The sequence below is a fragment of the Mesitornis unicolor genome, unplaced genomic scaffold, assembly GCF_000695765.1.
Source record: "Mesitornis unicolor isolate BGI_N332 unplaced genomic scaffold, ASM69576v1 scaffold20333, whole genome shotgun sequence".
NCBI lineage: Eukaryota > Metazoa > Chordata > Aves > Mesitornithiformes > Mesitornithidae > Mesitornis > Mesitornis unicolor.
The window spans coordinates 23,578-24,931 of record NW_010174262.1 but is presented as its reverse complement, the minus strand read 5'-3'; the positions used below and the strand labels follow the sequence as shown (position 1 = coordinate 24,931).

The window sequence follows — 1,354 nt, the reverse complement described above, 5'->3', positions numbered from 1 at the left end:
CAACCAATCCGCGCTGGCCTGGGATGGGGTGAGCCGAGGAGATGGGGACACGTTTGGTGGCAGCCGTGTGACAAGGCCAGTGTCCAGTGCTCACACCAGCTTCTGAGATCTCCTGAAACCACAGCTGGATGGTCAAGGCCAAAGTTTTGGCCCTATTTCTTCCTTTTTAGCCTCAAATCTCAGCGCCAGGCTTAGGAGTGGTTCAGTGATGTCCGGAGGCCCCGGGTGAGATCTCCCGGCAGCAGGAGATGCCGGGAGGAGGTGAAGCGGTGCCGCACTCGGTGATTGTATGAGCAAGGAGAAAACATGCATGGGAGCGATTTGGCGTCCCCCCTCGCCACCTCCGCATCCCAACGTTGTTCTAAAATGAACAACTCCTCTGTCCCGCTCCCTGCCGTGCCAGGGGGCTGCTCAGCCCCTGCTCCCACCCTCCAAGTGGGATTTTATTCCATGAATGGCAAATTATTTGGCCCTGTGGCAGCTGGAGAAGGAGGAGGGCACAGGGTCGCTGTACACGGAAAGCAGCCAAGCTTGGCTGTGCCTCCAGCCCGGTGAAGTGTCCAGTTGCTCCCCAAAATGTGCTGGGCGTCCCTGGGGAGCGCCCATCCACCGCCGCAGGCACGTTGCTGGTGGGGACCAAGTGATGGCGGCAGCGTTTGGGGTGCCGGTTGGCCGCGGGGCAGCGGGATACAGGCCCCGCTCTCCAAAAACGGGTCCTCGTCAGCCGTCCTTCCCCTCACCAGGGTTAACACCAGGGGTCCCGCTCCGCTCGCCCGCGGCAGAGGCTGTCGCTGCGCTGCCAGGCGCTCTCGATGAGGCTCTGGGCGTCTTCGCATTTCTTCTTGACGGCGGCGTCCACGGTGGCCTTGTGCAGGAGGTCAACCTGAAAGACACGCGTGGGGCAGTCAGGAGGGGAACGAACGACGGCCGCTTCTCCTCCTTGATGTAAAACCACCCCAAAAACAGACGGGAAAGGCGCCTGTGTCATAAATATGGGTGATGGAGGGGACAGGGCTGATCCAGTTTCCTCCCTGCTCCTCTTGGCATCTCTGGATGCTCAGGGCAGGCCAGGGGACTCCGAATCCCACACCCAAGGGACATGGAGAAGCTCCGTGGTTCTCCTGCCCTTGGTGGGTTCACCCTGCAGGGAAAAATGCACCCTTGCTGGAGGATGGGTGCACTACAGCCTTGCCCGCTCACCTGGTAGATGTTCCTCCAAGCAGTGTTCAGCGCTGAGAGGAACCGCTCCAGCTCTGTAGTGCAACTAAAATAGAGGACCCAGGGGGGCAGGAACTGCTGGTGGTCCTGAGCGAACTCCTAAACACCAAGAGAGAGCCAGGACGTTACCAGCACC

At 60.4% G+C, this 1,354-nt stretch overlaps 1 protein-coding gene across 1 annotated transcript in view; it reads right to left on the bottom strand.

Moving 5' to 3' along the window:
- Positions 1–745: 745 nt before the first annotated feature.
- Positions 746–1,354, bottom strand: part of PLEKHM2 (pleckstrin homology domain containing, family M (with RUN domain) member 2) — a gene marked incomplete at its 5' end in the record, with an annotated part of 13,937 nt that continues 13,328 nt past the window's right edge. Inside the window, 2 exon segments of the mRNA XM_010180993.1 lie at positions 746–883; positions 1,201–1,354. The exon segment at positions 1,201–1,354 is cut by the window's right edge and continues 3 nt beyond it. Of these exon segments, the coding sequence (XP_010179295.1) occupies positions 746–883; positions 1,201–1,354 (292 nt within the window).